The sequence below is a fragment of the Manis javanica genome, chromosome 16 (genome assembly GCF_040802235.1).
Source record: "Manis javanica isolate MJ-LG chromosome 16, MJ_LKY, whole genome shotgun sequence".
Taxonomy (NCBI): domain Eukaryota; kingdom Metazoa; phylum Chordata; class Mammalia; order Pholidota; family Manidae; genus Manis; species Manis javanica.
The window spans coordinates 54533125-54557317 of record NC_133171.1 but is presented as its reverse complement, the minus strand read 5'-3'; the positions used below and the strand labels follow the sequence as shown (position 1 = coordinate 54557317).

General features: G+C 47.3%; 1 protein-coding gene across 28 annotated transcripts; it reads right to left on the bottom strand.

The window, feature by feature from the left end:
- Window positions 1-6876: 6876 nt before the first annotated feature.
- LOC108388208 (armadillo repeat-containing protein 12) lies at window positions 6877-23195 on the bottom strand. 28 transcript variants are annotated; one of them, XM_073224793.1, is made up of 9 exons: window positions 19386-19529; window positions 18846-18932; window positions 18661-18740; window positions 16779-16828; window positions 15461-15816; window positions 14318-14811; window positions 8840-9013; window positions 8630-8701; window positions 6877-7246 (listed from the first exon to the last, which is right to left on the bottom strand). In XM_073224793.1, the coding sequence occupies exons 5-9, from the start codon at window positions 15696-15698 to the stop codon at window positions 6914-6916; spliced, it is 1311 nt and encodes a 436-aa protein (XP_073080894.1). In that variant the 5' UTR covers window positions 15699-15816; window positions 16779-16828; window positions 18661-18740; window positions 18846-18932; window positions 19386-19529; the 3' UTR covers window positions 6877-6913. The 28 variants fall into 28 exon arrangements, 19 of the variants coding, with proteins under 19 accessions (XP_073080894.1, XP_073080895.1, XP_073080892.1 ...); XM_073224794.1 differs by having other exon boundaries at window positions 15461-15833; window positions 16779-16823; XM_073224791.1 differs by having other exon boundaries at window positions 16779-16823.
- Window positions 23196-24193: the final 998 nt, after the last annotated feature.

Sequence of the window (24193 nt, the reverse complement as noted above, 5' to 3'; positions counted from 1 at the left end):
ACTGTGGCTTTGTAGTAGAGCTTGAAGTTGGGGAATGAGATACTTAGGAATAAACCTTACCAAGGAAGTGAATTCATTGTTAGTGTATAGGACAGCCACAGATTTCTGTGTGTTAATTTTGTATCCTGCAACTTTGCTGTATTCTGATATCAGTTCTAGTAGTTTTGAAGTGGAGTCTTTAGGGTTTTTTTATGTACAATATCATGTCATCTGCAAATAGTGACAGTTTAACTTCTTCTTTACCAATTTGGATTCCTTGTATTTCTTTGTTTTGTCTAATTGCACCCCCACTTTATTCTTCCTTCTCAGGATTGCTTTAGCTATTCGGGGTCTTTGGCGGTTCCATATGAATTTTTAAACTATTTGTTCTAGTTCATTGAAGAATGTTGTTGGTAATTTATAGGGATTGCATCAAATCTGTATATTGCTTTGGGCAGGATGGCCATTTTGACGATATTAATTCTTCCTAGCCAAGTGCATGGGATGAGTTTCCATTTGTTAGTGTCCTCTTTAATTTCTCTTAAGAGTGTCTTGTAGTTTTCAGGGTATAGGTCTTCCACTTCCTTGGTTAGGTTTATTCCTAAGTATTTTATTCTTTTTGATGCAATTTTGAATGGAATTGTTTTCCTGATTTCTCTTTCTAGTAGTTCATTGTTAGTGTGTAGGAAAGCCACAGATTTCTGTGTGTTAATTTTGTATCCTGCAACTTTGCTGTATTCCGATATCAGTTCTAGTAGTTTTGAAGTGGAGTCTTTAGGGTTTTTTATGTACAATATCATGTCATCTGCAAATAGAGACAGTTTAACTTCTTCTTTACCAATTTGAATTCCTTGTATTTCTTTGTTTTGTCTAATTGCCATGGCTAGGCCTCCAGTACTATGTTGAATAACACTGGGGAGAGTGGGCATCCCTGTCTTGTTCCTGATCTCAGAGGAAAAGCTTTCAGCTTTTCACTGTTCAGTATGACGTTGGCTGTGGGTTTATCATATATGGCCTTTATTATGTTGAGGTACCTGCCCTCTATACCCATTTTGTTGAGAGTTTTTATCATGAATGGATGTTGAATTTTGTCGAATGCTTTTTCAGCATCTATGGAAATGATCATGTGGTTTTCTCTTTCTTTTTGTTGATGTGGTGGATGATGTTGATGGATTTTCAGATGTTGTATCATCTTTGCATCCCTGGGATGAATCCCACCTGGCCATGGTGTATGATCCCCTTGATGTATTTTTAAACTCGGTTTGCTAATATTTTGTTGAGTATTTTTGCATCTACATTCGTCAGGGATATTGGTCTGTAATTTTCTTTTTTGGTGGGATCTTTGCCTGGTTTTGGTATTAGGGTGATGTTGGCTTCATAGAATGAGTTTGGGAGTATTCCCTCCTCTTCTATTTTTTGGAAAACTTTAAGGAGAATGGGTATTATATCTTCTCTGTATGTCTGATAAAATTCTGAGGTAAATCTATCTGGCCTGGGTTTTTTTTTCTTGGGTAGTTTTTTGATTACCACTTCAATTTCTTTGCTGGTAATTGGTTTGTTTAGATTTTGTGTTTTTTCCTTGGTCAGTCTTGGAAGGTTGTATTTTTCTAGAATTTGTCCATTTCTTCTAGGTTTTCCAGCTTCTTAGCATATACGTTTTCATAGTAGTCTCTCATAATTCTTTGTATTTCTGTGGGGTCCATCGTGATCTTTCCTTCTCATTTCTGATTCTGTTGATGTGTGTTGATTCTCTTTTTCTCTTAATAAGTCTGGCTAGAGGCTTATCTATTTTGTTTATTTTCTCAAAGAACCAGCTCTTGGTTTCATTGTTTTTTCTATTGTTTTATTCTTCTCAATTTTGTTTATTTCTTCTCTGATCTTTATTATGTCCCTCCTTCTGCTGACTTAAGTCTCATTTGTTCTTCTTTTTCCAGTTTCAATAATTGTGATGTTAGACTATTCATTTGGGATTGTTCTTCCTTCTTTAAGTGTGCCTGGATTGCTATATACTTTCCTCTTAAGACTGCTTTTGCTGCGTCCCACAGAAGTTGGGGCTATGTGTTGTTGTTGTCATTTGTTTCCATATATTGCTGGATCTCCATTTTAATTTTGTCATTGATCCACTGATTACTTAGGAGCATGTTGTTAAGCCTCCATGTGTTTGTGATCCTTTTTGCTTTCTTTGTACAATTTATTTCTAGTTTTATACCTCTGTGGTCTGAAAAGTTGGTTGGTAGAATTTCAATCTTTTTCAATTTACTGAGGCTCTTTCTGTGGTCTATTCTGGAGAATGTTCCATGGGCACTTGAGAAGAATTCGTATCCTGTTGCTTTTGGGTGTAGAGTTCTATAGATGTCTATTAGGTCCATCTGTTCTAGTGTGTTGTTCAGTGCCTCTGTGTCCTTACTTATTTTCTGTCTGGTGGATCTGTCCTTTGGAGTGAGTGGTGTGTTGAAGTCTCCTAAAATGAATGCATTGCATTCTATTTCCTCCTTTAGTTCTGTTAGTATTTGTTTCACATGTGCTGGTGCTCCTGTGTTGGGTGCATATATATTTAGAATGGTTATATCCTCTTGTTGGACTGAGCCCTTTACCATTATGTAATGTCCTTCTTCATCTCTTGTGACTTTCTTTGTTTTGAAGTCTATTTTGTCTGATACTAGTACTCCAACACCTGCTTTTTTCTCTCTATTGTTTGCATGAAATATGTTTTTCCATCCCTTGACTTTTAGTCTGTGCATGTCTTTGGTTTTGAGGTGGGTCTCTTGTAAGCAGCATATAAATGGGTCTTGTTTCTTTATCCATTCAGTGACTCTATGTCTTTTGATTGGTGCATTCAGTCCATTTACATTTAGGGTGATTATCAATAGGTATGTACTTACTGCCATTTCATGCTTTGGATTCGTGGTTACCAAAGGTTCCAGGTTACTTTTCTTACTGTCTAAGAGTCTAACAACTCACTTAGTATGCTGTTACAAACACAATCTAAAGGTTATCTTCTATTTCTCCTCATTTTTCTTCCTCCTTCATTCTTTATATATTAGGTATCAAATTCTGTACTTTTTGTCTATCCCTTGATTGACTTTGGGGATAGTTTATTTAATTTTGCATTTGCTTCGTAATTGGTGGTTCTACTTTCTTTACTGTGGTTTTATTACCTCTGGTGACAGCTGTTCAAACTTAGGAACACTTCCATCTATAGCAGTCCCTCCAAAATAGACTGTAGAGATGGTTTGTGGGAAGTAAATTCACTCAGCTCTTGCTTATCTGGAAATTGTTTAATCCCTCCTTCAAATTTAAATGATAATCTTGCTGGATAAAGTAATCTTGGTTCCAGGCCCTTCTGCTTCATTCATGGCATTAAATACATCATGCCACTCCCTTCTGGCCTGTAAGGTTTTTGCCGAGAAGTCTGATGTTAGCCTGATGGGCTTTCCTTTGTATCTGACCTTATTTCTATCTCTGGTTGCTTTTAACAGTCTGTTCTTATCCTTGATCTTTCCCATTTTAATTACTATGTGTCTTGGTGTTGTCTTCCTTGGGTCCCTTGTGTCGGGAGATCTGTGGATCTCCATGGCCTGAGAGACTATCTCCTTACCCAGATTGGGGAAGTTTTCAGCAACTACCTCCTCAAAGACACTTTCTATCCCTTTCTCTCTCTTCTTCTTCTTCTTCTGGTATCCCTATAATGTGAATATTGTTCTGCTGGATTGGTCACACAGTTCTCTCAATATTCTTTCATTCTTAGAGATCCTTTTTTCTCTCTGTGCCTCAGCTTCTTTGTATTCCTCCTCTCTAGTTTCTATTTCATTTATTGTCTCCTCCACCATATCCAACCTGCTTTTAATACCCTCCATCGTGCTCTTCAGTGATTGGATCTCTGACCTGAATTCATTCCTGAGTTCTTGGATGTCTTTCCGTACCTCCATTAGAATGTTGATGATTTTTATTTTGAACTCCCTTTCAGGAAAAGTCACGAGGTCCATATCATTTCAATCTCTCTAGGGAGTTGTATTAATAATTTTACTCTGGACAAGGTTCCTTTGGTGTTTCATGTTTGTATATGGCGCCCTCTAGTGTCCAGAAGCTCTATTCTGGAGCTGCTCACCCCCTGAAGCAATGTCAGGGGTCGCAGGGAAGCAGTACTGGTGCCTGGGGGTAGGAAAGAGCTTTTCCCTGCCTCCTGGCTGCTGTGCCTGTCTCCACTGCCTGAGCCAGTGGGCTGGGCACACAGGTATAAGTTTTTGTCCCAGAGCAGCCAGATATGGATCCCTGCTTTCCACAAGCAGCTGGAATCGCAGTCTCCGCAGGAACTCTGCCTGTATTAACTTTCCAATCCAGTAGTCATGCGAGTCTCAAGAAAGCACCATGAAATGTAGGTTTGTGCTCCTAGAGCAGATCTCCAAAGCTAGGTATTCTGCAGTTCCAAGCCTTCCACTCCCTCCCTGCTCCGTTTCTCTTCTTCCTGCTGGTGAGTTGGGGTGGGGGTAGGGCTCGGGTCCCGCGGAGCCACAGCTCTGGTACGTCATGCCGTTTGGTGAGGTCTGCTCTTTTCTCCAGGTGTGTGCAGTCTGACGCTGTCCTTTTTCCTGTTGCTCTCTCAGGATTAGTTGCTCCAATTATATTTTCTAATTGTATCCAGTTTTAGGAGGAAGCCTCTGTCTCTCTTCTCATGCTGCCATCTTTAATCCCCTGTACCCTTGAAGATTTTTGAGGATGGTGCCATGTGGGTTTCTATGATTAGCCTGGTGTGTATAGGGTTGGAGAGGATGGAGACCAGAAACAGGGAAATGACTACCCCCTAAGTCCTGAGGTAGGCATAGGGTGGCAGCAGTGGACACTGGAGAACTTGATGAATGTGAGTTGTTTGGAATGGCTGGTTGGATGTGATGGAAAGCAGTAAAAGGGAGCATAGGAAAGCAACATGGGAGCATAGGGAGTTAGTTAGTTGAGGTATGGGTAGGATGACTTTGGCTTCTAACACATTCCACTGAGGTGACTGCAGTGTATCCAAGTAGCAGGAAGGAGCAGCCTTAGGCCTGAACTCAGGAAAGAAATGAGGGCTGATGATTCATATCTGGTAGTGACCATCTGCTCAGTGTGACAAGTCAAATTTTGTGAGATGGTGACAAATAAGTCCCCTACTAGGAACTGGCTCTTTCTGATAGACTCGTCCTCATCAACAACTCTTCACCCACCCCTCACATAGACTCGTCCTCATCAACAACTCTTCACCCACCCCTCACCCACCCAAGTGAGGAGGTCCTAGGTCAGGGGTTCACTGGGGACATATTTCCTTGTGTAGTTCAGCCCTAAACTATACCCTAAAAGCCAGAAAGAAGCATTGAGGTCTCTCTCAACTGCCACAGATCCTGGCTTAAAATTCATGGTCCACTGTCATGGAGCTCAAGCCGAGGAATATGAATGCAAAACACCCAAGACTAGGAGGTTCTAATACTATTTCTGCCCCAGACCATGATCTTGAGCACGTCACTTTCCCCTTTGGGTTTATTTTCCCTTTAGCAAAACATCAGGGTTGGCTTTGGACCAGATCTTGATGTTCAAATCCTGCCTCTGAAGAACACTGGGGTTCCATAGCCGGGCCAATATGTTCTGCCTCCTAAATCAAGTAGCGGGGGACTGTGACTAGCAAAAATTTTAGGGCTATCTCCCATAACATTTTCTTAAACCATCAGCAACCACTACTGTTGGTTTGCTAGATAGGGCTTACAGATAACACAATGAACGGACAAGTGGACAATGCAATGAATGGGAAGATATGAAAATGGGCAACTGTATTTGGTGTGACAGTCTTGTTTCTGTAGACTTCACAGTTGTGGTTTTGTGTCACGCACACAATCACTCTGGTTTCTAGAGCTAAGTTCCAGCAACACTTCAAGTGCTTCATAGTGGACTCTGGGACTCCCCAGTGCCTGCAGCCCAAAGGGACTGGAGAAACACTGAACTCAATGCTCTCCAAGGATCTCTCCAGGGCTAATCTTTCTCATTTCCTCAATCTTTGATCTTGGATGAATACCATCTGCATACAGAACATTTTGCCTTACATTAACTCATGTAACTTCTATATAATCCTCCCAACAGCCTTACAAGTACTATTATTATAGTAATTTTACAGATGAGGGACTGAAGCTTAAATAGTGTAAATGGCATGAGCCAGGTCACACAGCCAGTAAGTGACAGAGCTGGGATTTGAAGTTGGGAGTGTGATTCCAGAGCTCTCACTCTTCTCCAGTATGTCTGCGGTTCTCTGTCAGTAATGCTATCACTCAACTATTTTCAGTTCTTCCTTGGACACATGGTAAGGTTGATCTTTCCTACCAGATTTGGCCAGTGAAATGTGAGCAGATATGGTGAGCGTCATTTATGGTGGAACTTTCAAGAACCAGTAATTACTGCCACATTTCCTCTTCCCTCTCTAGGAGTTGTAGAAACGCAATGAAAAGCCACCCTCAGCCTCAATTCCTGAGGGAGATGATGTGGAACAGATGCCTGCCCCTCCGCACCTCAGGTGACTGATGGGCATGTAATGTGAATAAGAAACAACTGTGGTCATTTCTAAGAGGCTTGGATTTGGAGGTTGCTACTGTGGCTTAGCCTAGTCCATCTGGAAGAATTCAGTATTATAGTGTCTCCTGTTGGTTACCTTTGGCCTCAGTCCCCAAGCCTGCCTTCTCCCTGAAGCTTGCGGAAAACATTGGCTCCACATTCAAATTTGAAAAGCAGTTGTGAGAGAAGGGAGTCTGTCCCCTAAACAGGCAAGTGGGGATGTGTTTTGGGAGATGGGCTGAAGATTTGCCATGCTCTGGGGCAGGGGTTATCCTGGAAGGAATCTACACCTAGCCCTGGAAGGCCCTGGACAGACACTGCCCCTCAAGCTTCTCCACCATACTCATTTATTTGGCTCTCCTTAATTTTATTCCCCATTATTAAAGAAGGAGTGACTGAGCTGGCAGGCAGAGGGTTGGACTTCCACATCCGGAGGGCACTGCAGGCTGACTATGACCCTGCATGCCTGGATCTGAACATCCTCCTCAGGGTGGATGACCAGGGCAAGTAGCCGGTCTGCCAGTCGTGAATCTTCCCCAAAGAGAGCTTCATGCAGGGACTGCTCACTGTAACGCCATCTCACAGCACAGTAGTGGGGTGAATTCCGGCCCTCACTCAGCCGCTCAGCAAACACCAGTATCTCGAACAGCAGACTCCCTGGCTGTGTGCACTGGAGCAGGTTCAGGAAGTTGGAGTGCACCTATCATGGGGATGGAGAGAGGATGGAAATTATCTAAATCCACGGCAAGTTCTAAAGTTCTTTTTCTTCTACCTTCCTGTTGCCTCAGCTCCTCAATCTACCTAAGTTTAAGATTCAACTGTATATGATTTTTTTAGTTTTCCTTTCATTATCATTCTCTAAAATTATTGCATTGTGGTCATAAAAGGTGAGAGATATGACCCTAATATTGATTCTTGGAAATTTGTTGAGACAAACATTAAAGCTTACTGTGTGCTTAATTTTTCTAAGTATTTTGTGCACTTGAGAGGAATGTGCATTTACTAATTATAGAGCATTCTAGGTATGTCTAATGGCTCAAGCTTATTTGTGTTATTCACAGCAAGTATACCCTTACTGGTTTTAGGTTTTTATCTGTTCATTGCTGATAGAACAGTTCAAATCTTTCAAGTCTTCCATTGTGGTGGCAGACACATTGATTTTTCCTTGTAATTATTCAGCTGTGAGATAGAAGGAAGTTGTTCATTTGTGACAACATAGATGGACCTTGAGGACACTATGCTAAGTAAGATAAGCAGGAAAGAAAAAGATAAGTACTGCATGGTATCACTTATATGTGGAATCTAAAAAAAAATCAAACTCAGAAGCAGAGAGGAAATACGTGGTTGCTAGGGGCTGGGGGTGGGGAAAGCAGGGAGATGTTGATAAAAGAGTACAAACTTTCAGTTATAAGATGAATAAGGTTTGAGGATCTCACATAAAAAATAGTGACTATAGTGGAAAACACAGTATTATGTAATTGAAATTTGCTGAACTAAAATGTCACCAAAAACAAAGAAAAAGATAAATATGTGAGGTGATGGATGTGTTAATTAACTCAACAGTGGGAATCCTTTCATAAGATATACATATATCAGATCACCACAATGTACACTTAAAATATCTTACATTTTACTCTGTCCTCAAGACTTCAAAACCTCAATAAAACAAAAATTTTCCTTTTAATTCTACCAAGTCTTACCACATATATTTTGAGATTATGTTATTAGGTTTATATCATTTTAGAACTGTTTATTCTTTGGAACCATGAATTATTATGTAATGACCCTGTTTATTCCTAATAATAGTTTTTTAATAATTTTTTCCTAATATTAAAATACCTGCATTAACTTGTTTTGTCACCTGTGTTTCTGACTCTCAGAGTTCAGAAAGCCCCTCAAAGGAGAATAGCCCTCCCAACAATATGGATTCTCATTTTATTGGGAGAATGAAGAGGTGATGATTTTCAATGCATCTAGTACAGAGGGACAAGATGAGCTTGTTACTAAGTCTGTCTGGAGAATCCATGATCCTTCCCCAATATCTGAGTTGGCATCCGTCAGCACCTCCTGGTTCCCTTCTCACCTGGCAGTTGAGAATATCATAGAGAAGGTCATTCTTCTGTGCCAGGCAGCTCAGCAATCGAATGGCTTGCACCTGAATAAAGGAAAATAAAAAGCATGAGAAGGCAGGTGAGTCTGGGCCTGGGTAGGGACACAAATCTCTAGTTCTCCCTCTAGGTGCTATGCCAGGGCTGGTCAGGAGGGCAGGGCCTGGGCCATGGCCCTCAGGCACCTGTGCCAGTATGTAGTCTGACTGCAGGATCTCCATCAGGGCAGGCATCACCCGTCGCAGCTGTGGGTGCACGAAGTCAGGCAGTGGGAGATTGTTGAGGAGTCTGAGGCCTGCAACATGCAGCTCTGAGTCCCAGATGGTGGAAATCAGTTCCAGTACCTTGATGGAGTGTTCCTGGGAATAGAAGGGGAGAAGGTTCTGCTTTTATGCAGTGACTGCCAACACTATCCCAGCCTGCCTTCACGCTTCATTGCCCCACCCATGATACTTGAGGCAAATCCACTACACAATTCCCTCTAAATTAAGCTCTCAGCATTATTGACCTTGTGACCACTCTCACCTCCTTGAGATTCTTTCTTCACTTGGCTTCTTTTATAGACTTTCCTGGTTCTACTGCCCAATCTCCTCTATCACTTCTCCCTCGGTGACACCATCCCGATGCACAATGTTAAATACCATCCATACCCTTTTCAAGTTTCTGCCTCCAGCCCGGACATCTCCCTGATCCAGGCTCAGATATTCAGCTGCCAATTCCACTTCTTTCCCAGATTGCTGAATAGACTTCAGAGTTAAAATGCTCCAGGTTCCCAAACCTGCTCTTTCCACCACCTTCCATCTCAGCTGTTGATTCCACCTTCCAGTTGCTCAGGCCCAAAACCTGTGGTCCTCCATGTCTCTCTCTCACACCCCTTTTCCAGTCCTTCAGAAAATCCCATTGGCTCTGCCTTCAAAATCTATCAAGCATCAAGCCACTTCTCCCATCTGCCACCCTATTCCAAGCCACCGACATCTCTCACCTGGATTCCTGCAGTAGCATCTGAACAGCAGGCATGTTAGATGTGTCACTCCTCTGCTCAAGTCCCTAGTTCATCAGCATAAAATCCAAAGTCCTTACAGTGGCTCACATGATCTGCCCCTCTCTCCGCATTATTTCAACTTGCTTCATCTCTCTTATTCTCTCCTTTGCTCCCACGGTACCCATCACAATGGCCTTTTAGTTATTTCTTGAATATGCCAAGTACATGCCTATTTTAGGGTTTTGCCAAGATTGTTCTATTCAGAATGCTCTCTCCCCAGACATTCAGAGTTCACTCTTACCTCCATCAAGACTTTGCTTTCATATTACCCTTTAAAGTAAGGCCTTCCCTGACCACCCCCTTTGTAAGACTGCAACCAACCACCTCTGCCCCAGCATTCCTTATACCCATCTTTATTTTTCTCTATAGAGAAAATGTAACACACTTTTTATTTTCACTATACATTCAGAAGAAGTATGTAAAGGATAGTATGGAGAGGTCCCATGTGCTCTTCAGTTTCCCATAGTAGTTACATCTTACATAGTTCTAGTACAATAGCAAAAGCAGGAAACTGGCATTGGTACAATGTGTGTGTATAGTTCTGTATCATTTCATCTCCTGTGTAGATTCATGTAGCCACCACTGCAATCAACAGATTATTCCATCAGCTTGTCCCAATACCACAAAGATCTCCCTCAAGGAACTCCCTTATAGTAATACTTACCTCTCCCCACCAAAATCAGCCATTGGCAACCACTAGTCTGTTTTCTATCTCTATTATTTTGTCACTTTGAGGTTGTTACATAAATTAAATCATATTTTGTGACCTTTTTGAGATATTTTTTCACTCATTGTAATGCCCTTTAGATCCAAGTTGTGTGTATCAGGAGTTCATTCCCTTTTATTTCCAAGTAGTGTTACATGGTATAGATCAGTTTACCTAATTATTTATCTATTAAGACATTTGGATTCTTTCCAGCTTTTGACTACTACAAATGAAGCTGTTACGAACAACTGTGCACAGGTTTTTATGCAGATCTAAGTTCAACTGCTGGATTGTATGGTAAATGTAGTTATTCTTTTTTTTCTTTTTAAAGAAACTGCCAGTTTCTCAGAGTGACTGCTGCACCGGTTTACATCCCAGCCAGGAATGCATGAGAGATCCAGTTTCTCTACATCTTCACCAGCATTTGGCACTGTCATTTTGAGCTTAGATCATCTAACAGGTGTATGATAATATCTCATTGTGGCCTTAATTTGCATTTCCCTAAAGACTAATGACATGTCCTCTTCAGTGAAATATCTCCACATCTTTCATTTACTTTCCAATTGGGTTGTTATTATTTTTTTTAATATTGAGTCTTTTTTGTCACCTGTGTGGTTTACAAATATTCTTGGTCTGCACTTGTCTTTTCATCCTCTTAACAAGGTCTTTCACTGAGCAAATGATTTTAATTTTGATGAAGTACAATTTATCAGATTTTTTAATGGATAATGCTTTTGGTGACATTTCTACAAACTCTTCACCAAGCCCTAGGTCCCAAAGATTTCTCCTCTGAAAGTATAACCCAGTGCCAGCCTTCTTTACCACCATTCTTTATTTTATTTTTCTCCATAGCACTTGTCACAGGAAACATTACATATTCTACTTACTTGTGTATTGCCTATCTTGCCCTGCTAGACTATAATTGCACAGGGACAGGAATCTTTCCTAGGCACAAAATAAGTAGGTACTCAATATACATTTGTTGAATCAATAAGGGGATCCTGGCTTCTGAGACACAAGCTGGTCGGACTGAGAGGTATTACCAAAGACAAGTAATCTCACAAGCTGTACTTTGAGAGCCGTGAAACAGGGAGGCAAGAGTCCTGCAGTGAGGACCAGCATTCCCATTAGTACCCTGCTCCTCCCTGCCTCCACCCGTCACTGTCTGCTAAGACATGAAAGACAGCTAGGAGTTAGCAAGTCCAGGGTGAGGTTTCAGGCAGAGGGGAGAGCAGGTGCGAGGGCCAGGGAGTGGGAGAGCATGAAACATACAGTGCAAATGGTTGGGGTTGGGGCAAGGAGGAGGAGCTGATCATGTGCTTTAGGCTGAGACTCTTGAGGAAGACCAAGGTGGGGTTGATGGGATCAGAACCCTCTGGAGAGGGCAGTCTGACTTAGGCAACAAAGGCAAGCTCCACGCTGGATGTGCTGGGTTACAGTGCCACTAGGCTGTCTAAATGAAGCAGCTGGCCATGGGTCTGGAGGTCAAGAAAGTCACCAAGGTGTGGAGAGAGACACAGGAGACCTCATTTAGGTGGAAACTGAGGCCAGGGAGTGGCTGTTTTCACTAGGACAGAGGAGGACAGGGGTCAGGTCCTTAGGATACAGACCCTGGGAAAAAAAGAAGAGTGGTGCTCAGACCACCTGCATCAGAATCTCCTGGAACACTTGTGAAAAACACAGCTCCCTATTGAATTAGACTCTGTAGATGTGGGGCCTCCAAATCTTCTTTTTAATCAGCTCTCCAGGCAATCCTGATATGCTTGAGACTCATAGCCTCAGGGGAACTGGGAGGGCTGCAGGATAAATTAGCGGTAGCCAGCAAGAGAAGATCTAGAGAACTTTTTTTTCCCCTGAAAGTGGATGTGCCAAAAATTTAAAGTGTGAAAATACCAAGTGACGGGGAGAAAATGCTGCATCAGGAACATGGGTGCAGGGCTCGGGGAGGGGGAATACACTGATACAACCCTCCTTGAGAAGTTGGGCATACCTTTTCACCCAGCCATTCCACTCCTGCTTACAGACCCTGGTCAAAGTCTTCCATGTCCACAAGGGAGATGTGTGAAAGAATGCTCACCACACAAAAACTTAAATGCCTACACTTAGAGAAATGCATAAAATAAAATTGCAGAGTACTCATGGACTAAAATACCACATACAACAGTGGAAAAGAAGGGAAAAGCTATCCACAGCAATAAGGATGTGTCTTTCAATGTTTTGGGGGAAAAGGCAAACCACAGAATACAAACTTCATACTTCCAGATATACAAAGCTTAAAACATTCCAAACTCTATCTTACCTATTCATTTGTCTGCCTTGCCCTGCTAGATTATAAAATGGTCATATCCATATATGGTAAAACTACCAAGAAAAATCAAGGAATTGATGAAGAAACTGCCAGGAAATGACTGCCTCCAGGAGACTGAGGAGAGCATCTAGGGGCATCTAACCTATTGGTCATGTTCTATTTCTTAGCTTCAGTCTTGGTTATGCATGTTTTATTTTATTACTATTCTTTCTACTGTACACATCTAAAATGTTTTAAGTTTTTAATATTTTACTAATTTTTATTTTGGGAGAGAAAAGCCATTTGCTAGAGAGATTTGGAGATCAAGGAAGAGGTTTTTCAGTTTTTCTTTTTTAGATGGGAGGAAATAGAGCGTGCTGAATAGTAACAGGAAGGAGGCGGTATCAGACAGAGAGGCTAATCAAATAAAGGCCTCCAGGGAAGGGGATGGAATCCAGGACTGAGACTAATGTTGACCTCAGACAGGAAGAAAGCCATTTTTCATGGCACCAGCAGGAAAAGGTGAGTGTGGACAAATGTAATCCTAGCGACTTAACAGGAAGCCAGGGAACTCACATTTGGGGGCTTATATTTCCTCTGTATGGTAGTAGCGGGGGCATCAGTGGCCCAGCCACCAGCCTCAGACCAACACAGCACGAGGGTTGTGTATAATATATCTATCTGGTCTTTGTCCTTACTTTCAGGCACAGAACTACAATCCTTGCAATTTCCTGATAGGAGTATCTTTTATTATTCATGAATCCAGTTCCACTATCCTAGAGTTTATGCTAATGAGGTGTCTCTTGGTGATTGGAGGCCTTTGGTCAGAAAGACCAAGCTATGTTTAGAGGGTTGTAAGTTTCAGCAAAATCTCTGACCTCCAGGGAGAAAAGAAGGGCTACAGATTGAGTTCAATCAGCAACAGTTAATGTCAATCATACCTGATGAAACCTCCATAAATACCCCTAAATGGGTTCAGAGAACTTCAAGGTTGGTGAACACGAGGTGCTGGGGGTGGGGGGGGGTGGCATGCTTAGAGAAGCCACAGAAGTTTTACACCCCCTTTCCCATACTTTGCCCTATGTATCTCTTCCAGTAGGCCACTCCTCAGTTGTATCTTTTATAATAAACCAGGAGCAAACAAAAGCAAAGCCTTTTCCTGAGTTCTGTGAGTTGTTCTAGTGAATTATTAAATCTGCAGAGGGAGTTGTGGGAACCTTTAAATTAAAAGCCAGTCAGTCAGACTTGTGACTGGAATCTGAAGTGGAGGGCAGTCACGTGGAATTGATCCCTTCACCTGTGGGGTTATGCTAACTCTAGGTGGTGTCAGCATCGAACCATAGGGCACCCGTTGGTGTAGGAGAGCTGGTTGGTGTCAGCAAGAACCCCAGGGGGCTTTCTGTTGTTTGGGGTTCAGAGATACTCCAGTGCCCTAATTCAGTTTCACCCTAACATTCTTTATTACCCTGCTGGGGTCACCATCTCCCCACTTATTTCCAAAGAAAAACATATTTCTGGTTAACTCAGACTTAAACAAACTTCTGGAACGTAACCATAGAGCCTATTAAAGGGCCTGTGGACTCTGGACATCCTGTGTGTTCTGCCGCACCATTTGTCCCTGGACTCACCTGGATTTTGAGCCTGAATTTTCTGATGCCAGATAAAGCTTTAAGTGCGTTCAGAGCTTGGATTTTGACACTGTTGTCCTTGTCATCCAGCATGGAGCCCACCAAGCCGATATCATCAGTAGTACAAGCAGAGGCCTGGAGTGTGCCAGGAGAAACACAAGAGGCGGGAGAAGGGGGTGTCCTGGGTCCACTGCCCCCCATGTCGCCAAGACCCCTTGTGTCATTCCCGTCCCTCCCACCATCAGACAGAGAGATGGGTACCAGGACAGATTCTGGCCAAAGGGGCGGGGATCCTTTGTAGCCCCCAGGGGCCAGGCTGGCTGGGACCTCCTGCTTCCCATCCCTCACCTCGGCCTCCAGCAAGTACACACAGCGTGTGATACTGTGCAGGATCATGCTCTTGGCGTACTCATCCTGTTTGCATTCCAGAGAGTTGAGGAGCCTCCGGATCTCACCTGAGTCTCGCCCGTGCTGCTCTCGCTCGATTGCCAGGCCTAGACAGCCACCCAAGCCCAACTCAGGCTGTGAACTCAGAAGTGATGAAAGAATGGGGTTGGGGTGTGGGTGAGAGGGACTTAGGGATAAGGCTGCCTTGCTTTTCCTGAAGAGAAGCCTTCTTGCTATATGAACCATGTATAGTTGAACAGGATGTGTACTGCACAAGGCCACCATATCTAATGCTGTATTGTTCGTATCATAAACATCATAGTTATGTATATTTACTTTAACAACTTTCTGACATATGGCAGTAATATGTAGTATTTCATTGTAAACAGTATATGGAAGGGATATTCCAGCAGATAACAATAAAAAGTCTTGCAGAAGGGGTGCCTTTTTCTGTTTCAGCCAAAATTGTCATCCAGACTAGTGGGGGCTCTAGGGCATGTAGATCTCCCAATTTTCCCTTGGGGAAAACTGCTGATGCCAAGTTTCCAGGCACTGCATCTTGGAAGCCAAAGTGAGTGTGATTTGAGTGTATTCCCTCTGAAATAAGTAAATGAATATAATTTGAAGACCTGCCAGATTAGTCTTGAAAATCCACTCGAGTACCACCACTACTCCAGGACCTGGGCTAGCTTCTCTAGGGTGGGTTTGCAGAAGATGGAGAAGAGAAGGAGGACGGAGAGAGGAACTAGGAGTCACCTTTGGTCCCTCCCACACTGGAGGCCTCGGTAGCAGGTGCCTCCTGGGGCAAAGCCCTTTCCCCAGGGCCCGGACACTCACGGGCGATGCAGATGGGCGAGCCAGAGCAGAGGGGGGGTCGGCAATTCAAGCCAGCCTTGATGGCCTTGTAGAGCAGGTAGATGGCCCCAGCACCTGTGGCCAGGCCCACCAAACTTTTCCGGATGTCCACGTGTCCCAGGCACAGGGGCTTGCACATACCCGTGTCTTCAGCACTGCCTTGTGCCTGGGTGGGAGCTGGGCCTGCTGCACCTGGGAAAGGCCTTCCGGAACCAGAACTCTGGCAGCACCAGGAACCAGGGCATCAGAATCAGAACCTGGGCAACAAAGGAAACTGGAGAAATGGTGGGATGGAGGCTGGTGGTGGGGAAACAGGGCAGCCAAGTGTACTTGGACAGAGAGAAGGTTCAGCTTTGGAGTGAACCTCGGGACTCCAGAGGAGTAAAAAGTCTGGGTGCAGGAAGGTCCCTCAGGTCCTCTTTCCTCTAGTGGAGTCGGCAGCCCAGCAGATGACTCCAGAGATCCCTTCCCTCCATTAGAGGGCAGCAAGGGTCCAGTTTCTGCACCCGGGCCTGTGGCTGTTTCTGAAAGGAGTGTCTGGGATGTGCCCACTGGCAGCCCTGTTTCCCTCACTTCCCTGGCCCTTCCATCTTTGGTATCTCACCAGAGATCTACTGCTGGGCCTCAGGGCGTTTCTGCATGCAGGGTGCTCCCTCCAAGAAGGATGAAGAGAAGGGGAGCACCATCATGTTTTGTGCAGAGTCTTGAGGCAAATCCATCATCTTCCATCATCTGCATATTCTCCCGTAATGTATATTTAACTGCCTTACCAAAAGCTCTTGAGGGCAGGTGTCCTTGCAACTCCATCATCCATCAGAGCCCTGATCTTAGTAGGTGCTCAAGTCATGACTTCTGTCATTCTTTTGAGGACTTGAGGGCAAAATGGTGACAGATAACCTGGATACAGGGGCTCCAGGCCCATTTGATCAGTGTGACCCTGGAGGAGGAAGGGACTGCCCTTGCCTGGGTCTGTGTCTGCATTTGTGATTTGAGGTGATCCAGAATTTGCCATTCTAAAACTCCAGGTTTAAAAGTTGGGTAGGCCTGGGCCTATGGGGCCTAAATCTGGGAGCACCACAGCCCAGTGAGCCCCTTCAAAGTATCCCCACTCCCACTGGCCTCACCTTGTGGTACAGAACAGGGAGGTGAACGGCCCCAAGACAGGCTCTGGCCCAGAGCCACGCCTGAACATGGTTCTACCAGAACAGGCTTCACCTACCTGACTTTGAGCTCCTGGTGGAAGGCTCTGGGTCCTGGGCAGCACCTGCTCTTGAGGGAGGTGGGGAAATAGAGAAATAGCATCCCCGAGGATGCTGCAGCCAGCCAGGCCTGTCCACCCTGAGCCTTCAGCCATCACTCCTTGGGCTGCAGGCAACACTCCTAGACGGCTTTTCTCCTTTCCTCTCATCCATCCTCAGCCCTCCTCAGCGGTCATTCCTAGCACTCTACCCAGCCCCATGATGGGTGGCTACATGGACTCCCTGCAATGAGGGATGACAGAGATCCCCAGAGGCCTCACCACTGCCACAGGACCTAATATATGTCCTACAAACTCTGGGCAGGAAATGGCTGCCTGATGGGACTGTTTTAGGTTCCAAGGGCTAACCTGGTGGATCTGAGGATAGATCCTCCAGAACAAGGTCCCTGCCTTTCTCTAGGGTGATGCCCAGAATTACTGGCCTCTCCAGTCCACCAAGTTGACTTTGTGACCCTCGTGTCCTAAGAAAACATGGTACTCACCAGTTAAAGAGCTCCAAGGAGACTCTTTATTGGCTTTAATCTAACTCCTTCCTGTTATACCCAAAGCCTGTTTCTTTTGTTTCTGCCCTCAAATCATTCAGGGGGGTTAGAGGCAGAGGCATCCCCAGTGTGATATTTTCACTAGTCCACAGCATGACAAAAGAATAAAGACAGAGGACTGTCTGTTTGTTGGTATGAAATCAATGACTGTCCTTTCTTGGGAATGACTGCTTTTGATTCAGATGTCTTTCTCGTTTTGAGAATTAAAACATACTTGCTTTTATATGAAATGAAGGTGACAGTACATAGCAGTTGTTTTGGATGTTCTTAGGGAGTGTAAATTAAAGCTGCAACTCTTTCTGGCAGCTGGATTTTGTTTTCTTGTTTTGGTAAATTTCTGTCAAATAAATCCAGAGATTTGGAACCACTGGCTAGAGGGAAGTCTGAGATTCCATATGTACACAACCAGCCCCAAGTTTCTCACCTGCCCTCACCAAGGCAAATGTAGGAAGGTTGCCCCAGGGCATACCTCTCTGCCATCGGCACCAGGTTTCTACCTTCAAGGCTGATGTTCATATAGTTAGGTTTGAACTGCTAGGTACAGTTTAGTTTAGTGCATGAGAATGTGGGTTCCAGCCAGACTCCCAGGGTTCAAAACTGACTTAGGTTTGTGATCTCTCCGTGCTTTGTTTTCCCCACCAGTAAGATGTGAATAACAACACCTGCTCAACGGGGCATTTGTGAAGATTAGGTTAAAGTGTTTAGGATTAGTGCCCAGCAAACGGAGCTCATCAAATGGCTACTATAATAAGAATTACTGTTCCAAGCAGGTTTCAGCTGACAAAAATGTTGGGTGTGGGAAGGCAGTGAGCCCACAGATGGTGGGTCTCATTAATGAGACCTGAAAGGCCCATTATTCAGCCCCTTCCTCTCCCCCTCCCATACTGGTCTTCTTCAGGCTAATCAATCCCAACTCCTGTAACTGCCATGAACAACTTTAGAGCCCTCTTCGAAGCCTCCCTCCCCCAACCCCACAACCAGAAGCACTACCCCGCAGCTCATTCCCTAGAGGATTTCATTCCTAAAAAGCCATCCTCCCACCTGTGAAACCCTAAGACTAACTCCTCATTCTCTCTACCAGGTCTCTGGTAATGGGTATTCCAGGTCAGCCAGAGAAGCCTAATACACCATAGGGGGCCTACTGTGCAGGGTGGTGACCCTAGCCCAGCGCTTAGGAGAAGCTAAGGGAAAATTAGCCTACTCTATTATGAAGTCATTTGGAGTCCAACAGGCTAGGGTCTGGGCAAATTCCATCATTTGAGTCTGTTTCCCCTCCAGCATACAGGTCTATGAATACCTACCTACTCTCGGGACGCGCGGTCAGAGCTGAATGGGAATGTACGCTGTGACTCGGTGACCAGGGAAACTCAACACTGGCGAACTTCCCCAGCAGGAAGCCAGAAAGTAGAGTTGAAGGCTGGGGGTGCCGCCCGTGCCATCATGGATCCCACTCTCTGAGACCGTCCCCTCCCCAGCTAGCGCTTACCCCGGCCCAGGAACCAGATTCGGGGGCCTCCCGGTAGCCTGTTACTGCGGCAAAGGCGTGGGGCCCCAGAAAACCGCGGCGAAAGCCCTGAGAGCAGAGTGGGTGGCGCCCCCGGAGGAAGAGGACGGGTGAGCGCGGAGGCGGTGCCTTTCCCCGCCCCGGGGCTCCCCCGAGCCTCCCCTCCCTCCCCGGACTACCTCCTCCCCCGCGCGCATCCGGCGGCGGGCACAGGATGTTCTTTCGCTCCCGTCCCAGCGCCCCCGCCCCCGCTCTCACTTTCCCTTCGCTCCCCTCCCCCACCCCCGCCGCCAGCACCTTGCTTAACTCCTCCTTTCCCGCGCTCCGCGGCGCCCCCTGGGGTCCGCCCTTCCCGCCCACGCCCCCCAGGACGCTGAGCGTGCGGCCAGGCTGCCCGGGAAGCGGAGGGCCTGGGCCGAGCGCTGCGCCGCGTCTCGGGATCCATTGGCCCGTCGGGGGTGCAGGGGCGGAGAGGCATCGTAGGCACTGAAGCAGGCATTCTTCGGACGCCCGCCAGCTCACCGGGCCTGGTGGGCTGGGGCGTCCGCCCTCGAACGCGCCACGTGCCGGAGTGGGGCGCCAGATGGGCGTGGGCGGCTCCAGGCCCGGTGGGTCAAGAACCCCAACCGCACCCTCTCCCTTGGTTCGGACTAGAAGGGGCCGGGGGCTCTGGGAGAGGATGGAGAGGTCACGCCCCTCACGTATACGTCACTGTTTCCAAGGCAACTGGGGGCGGGGAAGCGGGCTGGAGAAGGATAGACCTTACGGAAAGGCGGCTAACCGAGGCCTTGGGACCTGGGGTGGGGGTGGGGGTGGGGGTGGGAAGGGAGGCGGGCATTTCAGTCTTTGCTTCTTCACTCGCTGATGTCAAAGAAACTGAGGGAAGGACAGGGTCTGTTTGCTGGTTCATTCAACAAACGTTCATTGAGCTTGAACCATGTTTGGTGCTATGCTTAGGCACTCGATTAGGGTGGCGCATGATCCGAACCCTGTGCTCATGGGTTAATTGTGAGTTAAAGTAGGCTGGCCATGTATCCCGGGTTACGTCTGTGAAACCGGTGTAATAATAGTGTCCCTTTTCATGCTTAAAAGTGGCCCAGTAAGGAGTAGTTAAGGAACCTTGTCCCCTAATTCAGGGAAGTATCCATCCCAGCAAGGAAGGAAGACAAGCTATTGTCTCCTCACTATGTAACAAGCACTTTCTTGACACTTTGTATTCTCTGTAATCTTTGCCCTTCCTTCTGCAAAGTAAGTATCATTAGCGCCTTTACAGGTAAAGAAACTGGCTAAGAGCAGTTAAGAGACTTGGCCAAGGCCAAAAAGCTAAGTGCTGGAACCAGAATCCAGACCCAGTTTATGTGGCCTCCATATCCAAGTGCTCGATCTCATGCTTCCTTCTCAAAATAAACAGATATTAAGTGAATGAATAAAAACACTGTGCCTGCCATGAAGGAGTTAATGATCTATGTGGTTGGAAATACTACATGAATACCCCTCTTTGAAGATTTTGGAAAAATGAAAAAGAGAGGCCCTCAAAACAAAAGGGCCGGGGCAAGCATCAGGAAGCCAAAAGGCTTGGTGGAATGGGAGACCAAGTCAGGAGAGATAAATGAAGGGATGAACAAGGGGCACAACCAAATGGATTGCTCACTTGAGGAGCATTTGCTGCCCTCCTGCTACGCACCAGACCCTGTGCATTCTGCGGTCTTGGCACACCATGAATGAACCGGGTTCCCTCATGTGGAATACACAGGTCAGCAGCTGGCATACCCAGTGTGCTTGGTGGAGGAGTCTGAAGTTGATGCCATACACAATAAAGTGTTTGAGAAAGATTATTCCAGCAAAGTATGTGGGAGGAAGGAAAAACCTGGGTCAGAAAGGACAATGTGGCAACAGCTGTGGGAATTTGGTCCAAAGGTTGGATCTATGGGATTGGAGAGGAAGGAACTGATGAGCAAAATAGCAAACAATATATTCATCTTGTAATAAAAGCAACATAGGGAAGAATTTGGTAATAGATCTGCCCTAGAATGGTGAAAAAGAGAAAACAGTTAAAAATTAACCCACCTTCATGGTGAGTTTGGGGGATGGAGGGTCACGGTGGGCAGTGGGGAGGAGCTGGTGTGAGGGACATGAGGATGAGTTCAGTCACTTCTAGACCATGTGCTCAGTCACTTGTAGACCAGGTATCCTGTAGGTGACTGGACTTGGAGATAGGGAAGTCCAGAAGGGCAGGGAGCTGCCTGGTGAGAGTGTCCCTGTCACAGCAGGTGAGCAGACAGCTTTGGAACATCACTGACCTGGGAAATCATGGATAGCTTTCATACATCAGGTAGAAGGTTGAAGTTGACGACAGTGAAGGTGCCTCCTGACTGGGAAATCCACTGAGCATTGGCTGGGTGAGCACATGTGTGGGAAGTATGCCTGTATGTGTGGGAAGAAGGTCCATGGCCCAGGCCTGCACTGGCATCCATCTCTTCACCTTTGGCCACAGAGGGTGCCAGAGATGCCATCAGATGGCCCAGGGGCCTGAGGCCCAGGTGAGGCCCTTCAGCAGCCTGGAGTCCCTCCCTCAGCCCCACCCTCAATGGCCCTGGAGCCAGAGCTTTGCTGACTGCCAAGGCCTTTCCTGGAACTCAGTAAAGGACGGAGCCCCTCCCTGCCGGCCCTGGCACACTCCAGGCACAGTGTGTCCCCTGGGGCACCTTGCAGACACCCCAAGAGGCCCTCACCCCCCAGGAAGAATCCTGCTGCGGACTGCCATCTGAGTTCCCACCCCTGGACGGTCATCCTCCCAATGGCCCCACCAGACCACAGGGGACAACAGGCACAGAGGAGGAAGGAGAAGCTTTGTGGCCGGTGGCTGTGGGTCTTTGTTGTGGTTTTGGGTGGGAGGGTGGGTAAGGCAGAAGAAGCAGGGTCTCAGGCTTCAGAGTGCCTCCCCACCTGCTTCTCTCACCCTCTAAGGAAATCTTCGGGGGCCTGGTGGCTTTGAGGAGCAGGGACAGGAAGAGACTCAACTCTGGGTCATCTGAGGACGCAGAGGGGGCGCTTTTTGCCCTATAACCCAATTCTCCCAGCGTCCCCTTCCTCTGCTCCCCAACACCGTAGAACAAATGTCCACCTACACCTGCAAGTAAGAGTTACACCCCCACCAAGACCGCCAGAGGCTTACCAGCGAGGTGGGAGTTGGGGGAAATGGACGCGTACACAGCAGCTGTTGCCTGGCCACACCTGCCCGTAGGGTGAGGAGAATGCCTCTCCCAGGTGCGCACAGCTGGCTCTGCTCTGGCTGGGGGTTGTGAGAAGCTTTAATAGAGGGGCGAGAAGGCAGAGGGATGCGCAACCCCGCTACGTGGAGGTCCCGGCAGGGCTGGAGCGGGGTGGGCGTGGGGGCGCCGAGGAGCTGGCGGTGCGCTCGCCGCTCCCGCCCCAGGAGCCTCGCAGAGTCGGGTCCTCGTTGACCGCAGGCTGCAAGAGCGGTTGATCTGGTGAGCGAGCACACCCACTTACCCGGCTGCTGAGTCAGGCTGTTCTCGCTCCCCGCTCGCCGCCCGCCCGCTCGCTCGGGACATTGTGTTCCAGCCCCGGCGCGCTGGCACTGGGCCCAGGCGCTCACCCCAGCCTCCTCGCCCTGTTTGTGCTCGCGGCTTGCGCTCGGAGCGCAGCCTCCCCGCCGCCGCAGCCTCCCGGCCGCCGCAGCCCTCCGAGTGTGCGCCGGGGCTGGAGCCAGGCGCAGGCCCCAGGGACCGCCGGGGGCGGGGCTGTGCACCCTCGGGGACGCACGCCCCGGCCGGGGGCCTCTCAGCCCCCCCGGGTCACCAGCCGTAGAGCTCCCAGACCCATCCGTCCCCCGCCCGAGCCCTGGCTTGGACCCCCACGCGTGTGTGGGCCTGGAATAGTACAGTTCGGGGGGCATGTGCTGGTGGTTCCGCGAGGGAGAAGCAGCCGCCCCAGCCCCACCGGCGCTCAGGCCAGTCTGGAGAAGCATATTTTGGAGCGCGCCAGCCCCAGACTTGGGAGACCTGGGATGCGGTCACGGGACAACGGAAGCCTGTTAGAGGGGGCCAATTACAGCGATACCCCCCAGGAGCCTCCCGGATCCTCCGACCCCTTCCTCATGCTTGCTTCACATAGTCCTGGAGACTCCAGGGATTCCCAGGGGCTGGCTAACCGAGCCCAGCCCTTTGGGTAGCTTGGGAATCCCCTGGCAGGACGCCAGAAGTAGGAAGAGCGGGACACTAGCGGATGGGGGTGGATAGCAGGGTGGAGGAAGACGACCCCAAACTCATCCCTTTGTCAGCCCCAAACCACAATTTATTCAGAGCCACATTTTCTCCTTACCCATCCTTCCGCGGAAAGACGTCACTGAGTGCTGTACCTGAAGGTTCCACAGCTCCAGACCAAGAAGGGTACAAAGGACTTAAAAACGGAGCCAACTACCAGACGGAAGGCTCTGTTGGGTCCTGCTAAGGGTGTCCTTAGAAAGCCTAAGACACAATTCCTGAGGTCGTTTCTCCTCCCTCCTCGCAGCTCCCACAGTTTGCTGTGTTATTGCTCATGCTAGGACTGCCTGGCCTCCGTGCCTACCCATCTCTCAAGCTCCAGCTCAAAAAGCCAGCCAGATCTGATTCCTTTCCCCTCTGAATGCCCAGCACATTCAGTTTGTACCTTTCTCACCACACAGCGTGTGGCTGTGGGAGGGGATAGCAGGGTGGAGAGTGGGGTGGGGGACGGATGAGTCTGGGAGCTCTACGGCTGGTGGCCGGGCCGGGCTGAGGGTCCCATATTCTAGCAAGCTGTTTACTAATCCTGCTCTTCTAGCCAGATTAGAAAGTCCTTGAGGCAGAACAAAATCTGTGTGTCCGAGGCCTACTCCCCATCACTTGAGTTCACCCCCCACAGATCCAGCTTAGCACTGAAGTGGATGGTCAATAAATGTTGGGTGTATGGAAATGATTTCCTGCCCTTGGGCAGTTTGCAGACTAGTTGAAGAGACAAACGCACAGTGTCTGAGGTTAAATAATAACCCAAGCCAACAGGTGGTGAGTACCAAATGTGTAAGCTATAAAGATTCAGTAGGAAGGACGCAATGATATGGGAGAAAGATCCCAGGAGATTCCAGGCCTTGAGCTGCTCATGGAGGAGGAGAGAGGAGGCATGGAGGTGACTCATTCTGGTTGACATCACCACAGACCAGCCTCCAAGCTAGGCACTTTACATGCATGATCTCCAATATTTAATGGAGTGGGCTAGATTTGGGGGCAGTGGAGGGGACAGTGCCCACGCCAGACCTGCCCAGACCTAACCAGAGCATAGAGGCAGCCTTG

Bases quoted from the DNA above. Each gene is read 5' to 3' on its own strand.
- LOC108388208 (XM_073224795.1), bottom strand. From the start codon at position 15,698: ATGTGCAAGCCCCTGTGCCTGGGACACGTGGACATCCGGAAAAGTTTG. The intron at 9,014-14,317 runs GTGAGTCCAGGG...TTCTATTCCCAG, and splicing joins AATTCAGGCTCAAAATCCAG to GAACACTCCATCAAGGTACT. The intron at 7,247-8,629 runs GTGAGAAGGGAA...TCCCCATGATAG, and splicing joins ATGATATTCTCAACTGCCAG to GTGCACTCCAACTTCCTGAA.